Source organism: Diadema antillarum, unplaced genomic scaffold (assembly GCF_040938485.1).
Source record: "Diadema antillarum isolate AM-2024a unplaced genomic scaffold, OU_Dant_1.0 seq00000321_RagTag, whole genome shotgun sequence".
Classification (NCBI taxonomy): domain Eukaryota; kingdom Metazoa; phylum Echinodermata; class Echinoidea; order Diadematoida; family Diadematidae; genus Diadema; species Diadema antillarum.
The window spans coordinates 1,119,275-1,122,671 of record NW_027271340.1 but is presented as its reverse complement, the minus strand read 5'-3'; the positions used below and the strand labels follow the sequence as shown (position 1 = coordinate 1,122,671).

General features: G+C 44.7%; 1 protein-coding gene across 1 annotated transcript; it reads right to left on the bottom strand.

Moving 5' to 3' along the window:
- Window positions 1–1,059: 1,059 nt before the first annotated feature.
- LOC139730594 (tigger transposable element-derived protein 6-like) lies at window positions 1,060–2,859 on the bottom strand. Its single transcript, XM_071641450.1, has one exon. The coding sequence runs from the start codon at window positions 2,744–2,746 to the stop codon at window positions 1,091–1,093; it is 1,656 nt and encodes a 551-aa protein (XP_071497551.1). The 5' UTR covers window positions 2,747–2,859; the 3' UTR covers window positions 1,060–1,090.
- Between the last annotated feature and the right edge of the window lie 538 nt (window positions 2,860–3,397).

The following is a 3,397-nucleotide window of genomic DNA, read 5'->3' as shown; positions in this document are numbered from 1 at the left end:
CATCGACGCACCCGCTGCATTCGTGTTCATGTGCTTCTCTCCGTGTGTAGTGAGGTTTAGCATGCCATCTTACATGTATGTGAATGAACCATTTTCAGTAGTGTGTGTGTCTGCCGTCGTTTGTTACACGAGCTAACTGCTCGATGGTTGGGGACGCGGCCTCGGCAATGCGGTTGGGGGCACATGGAGGCTCGACACGAGTGGAAAATTTGATTGGTTAGCCTCAACTTTTTCTTAATGCATTATTCATGATTTGAGAAAAGAAAAAGAGCAAAACGGCAAACGCACGTGGGATACAGTTGTGACCAATGGTTATTTTCAGGGAGGTAAATTCACCTCCCTAAATTGATGTTTTTTCTCATCTTTTCATTTATTTTTCTCTTATGCTTTCTTGTTTTCTTTCCTTTTTTCTTTGTATTTTCTTTTCTTCTAGATGTTACTGCTTTATTGTTCGTTCTCAACCTCAAAGATCGTTAATGTATATCCCTTTGTCAAATAATTGCATCACAAAACTTGACTTGATTTTAGAATAATATCTACAGTAAGCACCTCGGTTAAAAAAATAATAATTCACGCGAGGATGTGGTCCTTTACTGTTCGATTTTTTTCTTTGGGGTCCCAATAAATGTATTGAATATCTATAATATGCATAACTGATAATTTCTAGTCCTGTAAAAACTATCCATAGCAAAGGGCAGAATAATTTTACCAGCTGTAGAAAGGAATCTAACATTCATGGTTGTTGAAGGGACACAAACTTTATAAGTTATACTCATTAGATTACAATTTTTGTGGCAAACTAGTACACCGCGTGCAGTGATATTGTATACTGTTGTTTGTGGTAAATAGTGTGAATAAAATTCTGTAAAGCATACCGATGAAATGTTACTCTTTTGTTCCGAGAGAGGAAGACTGGGAGATAGAACTACAATGTATAATTTTACTTATACATGTTCATACATAATTTGTGTAAGATCTTAAGCCACGAGTCGTCTTTCTTTTAATGCATTATAGTCTGTGTGATAATACATGTACATCACACATTGTAGTGTGTGGAAGAAAGCTTATTCGCTACGAAGTCCAGCGGTTCTCATGGTTTGAAATAGTCAGTGATCTTGTTCTGCACAAGAGTATTTTCTCGGCACTTGTGTACGTGCTCCTCCAAGTGGGATACGGCGAGGAAGTGCTCATATTGGGACTCCTTTCTGCTGTACAAAAATTCCCTGAGCCGTTCTACGTAACGGATGGCTTCGACAGTTGATGGCGGAGGTGGGGGGCGGGAGACATCTTCCTCTTCGCTGTCTGCGTCGCCGTCATCTATTTCGTCACCTCTCGGATGTTTAGCTCTCACCTCTGCTACCAGCTCTTCATCCGTTGACACAGCAGTGCATGGCAGGTCCTCATCGGCCATGGCGAATTCGTCAAAAGTGGCAGAGGCGGTATCGATGTGACGACTAAGACGGGCCCAAGAAGCATCTCCTCCTGAAGTCACATCCGTGGTCGAGGGTTGAACTGGAAGAGATCGCATCCTCTCCCAGATGTTATCCGGACGGGAAGAGGGACCTGGTACATCTGCCACGTTTTGCTCGTCATCTTTCTCGTCATGGTCGATGTCCATCTGCGTTTCGGGAAGGCGAAATCCAGCCTTCTCGAAGCAGTTTGCTATGCAAGTGGATGTCACCTGTTGCCAAGCACCATGGATCATCTGGATTGCATCTTTCACGCTGACAGGCTGAGGGGTGTTACCTGCCTCATAGCTTTGCAGAAGAGATTTGACAAGACGCCGGCGATAATGAGTTTTAAAACTCATTATCACTCCCTGGTCCATAGGCTGTAGGTGCGATGTTGTGTTAGGCGGAAGAAAGCTCAACTCAGTGGATTGCAGTCCCGTTATGCGCGGATGTGCAGAGCAATTATCCACGAGGAGGAGCACCTTTCTTCCTTCAGCAGTGAACTTGAGATCGAGCACCCTCACCCAAGCTGTGAATTCGTCAGAATTCATCCAGGCCTTTTTGTTTGATGTGTAGTCAACTGGGAGGGACCTCACGTGCTTCAGCGAGCGCGGATTTTTCGATTTCCCGATGACAAGGGGCTTCATTTTTTCACTTCCATCCATATTTGCGCAAAGCATGACAGTCAGTCTATCCTTGCTAAGCTTTGCCCCATGACATTCTTGGCCTTTGTAGGCCAATGTCTTGTCGGGCGTCATCCGATAAAAAAGCCCAGTTTCATCGGCGTTAAAAATGTCTCGCGGCGCATAATGTCCGATGAGGGTGGGGAGTGTTTCATCCTTCCATCTCCCAACAATCTCTTCATTCACTCCAGCGCTCTCGCCACAGACACGTAGCTGCTGGATGCCATGCCGCTCTTTAAAACGTTGCAACCAGCCAATGCTCGCTTTAAAGTCTTGATGCCCGAGCATCTTGCCGAGTTTGTCTGCCTTTTCCCTGACAAGAGGGCCACTGATGGGTAGGTTCTTCCCCCGCATGTCTTTGAACCAACGAATCACGGCATCATCGACATCCTGAAATGCTGCTTGTCGGCATTTTTTTCGTGACGATTCGAATTGTGGAGATTCAAACTGTTTTTTTATTGTATCGCAATTCTTCAGAATCGTCGACAGCGTACTAGATGCCAGGTCATATTCTCTGGCGACTTCTGATTTCTTCCTGCCTCCTTCAACGGCACGAAGGATCTTCATTTTAACCTCCAGGCTTAAAGCTTTACGTTTTTTGCCGGTAGACATGACGAACTCGTACAGTTGTAAGATGTGATATCAAGCCAGATACAGGAATGCCAGTGCACAACGAAAGGGCATTTTTACAAGGGGATCGCGCGCGCTCTCTGAGCCCACGTGGGTCCACTGATGTTACATAAACGAGATACAAAAAACAAAACTTACGAGAACTTTCGCCAGTCAAGCCACGTTTATGACCATGTGGTCAAGATGAGGAGTCTACATGGACTTTCACACATACACACACACACACACACACACACAGACACACACAGGCACACAAATTTATACAAGGCTGGAGTCCGAACTCTAGGCCTTGACTAGACAGCTAGCCCATGTTGTCACATTATAGGCAATTCATCATTTCTCCATACGAGCCAGGCGCCCCTCCCTCAATATCTCCCTCCATAATGAAGCCTTGAAACCACCCTGTTCATGCATAAATTTTTATTCAAACTGAGCTGTCGTTTAAAGGGCAGAAGCTTCACACATGGACGTTAGCATCTCATTCATAGCATCAGCGAGTCTATTTCATCACTTGTTTACTATTTAATATGCTAAGTATCTGCTACTCCCTCCCCTGCCACAAGCTTTCTTGTGACTACAGTATTAAATAAGCTAGACCCTGGAAGTGTACCAGTCAAATTTTCCCACTAATTC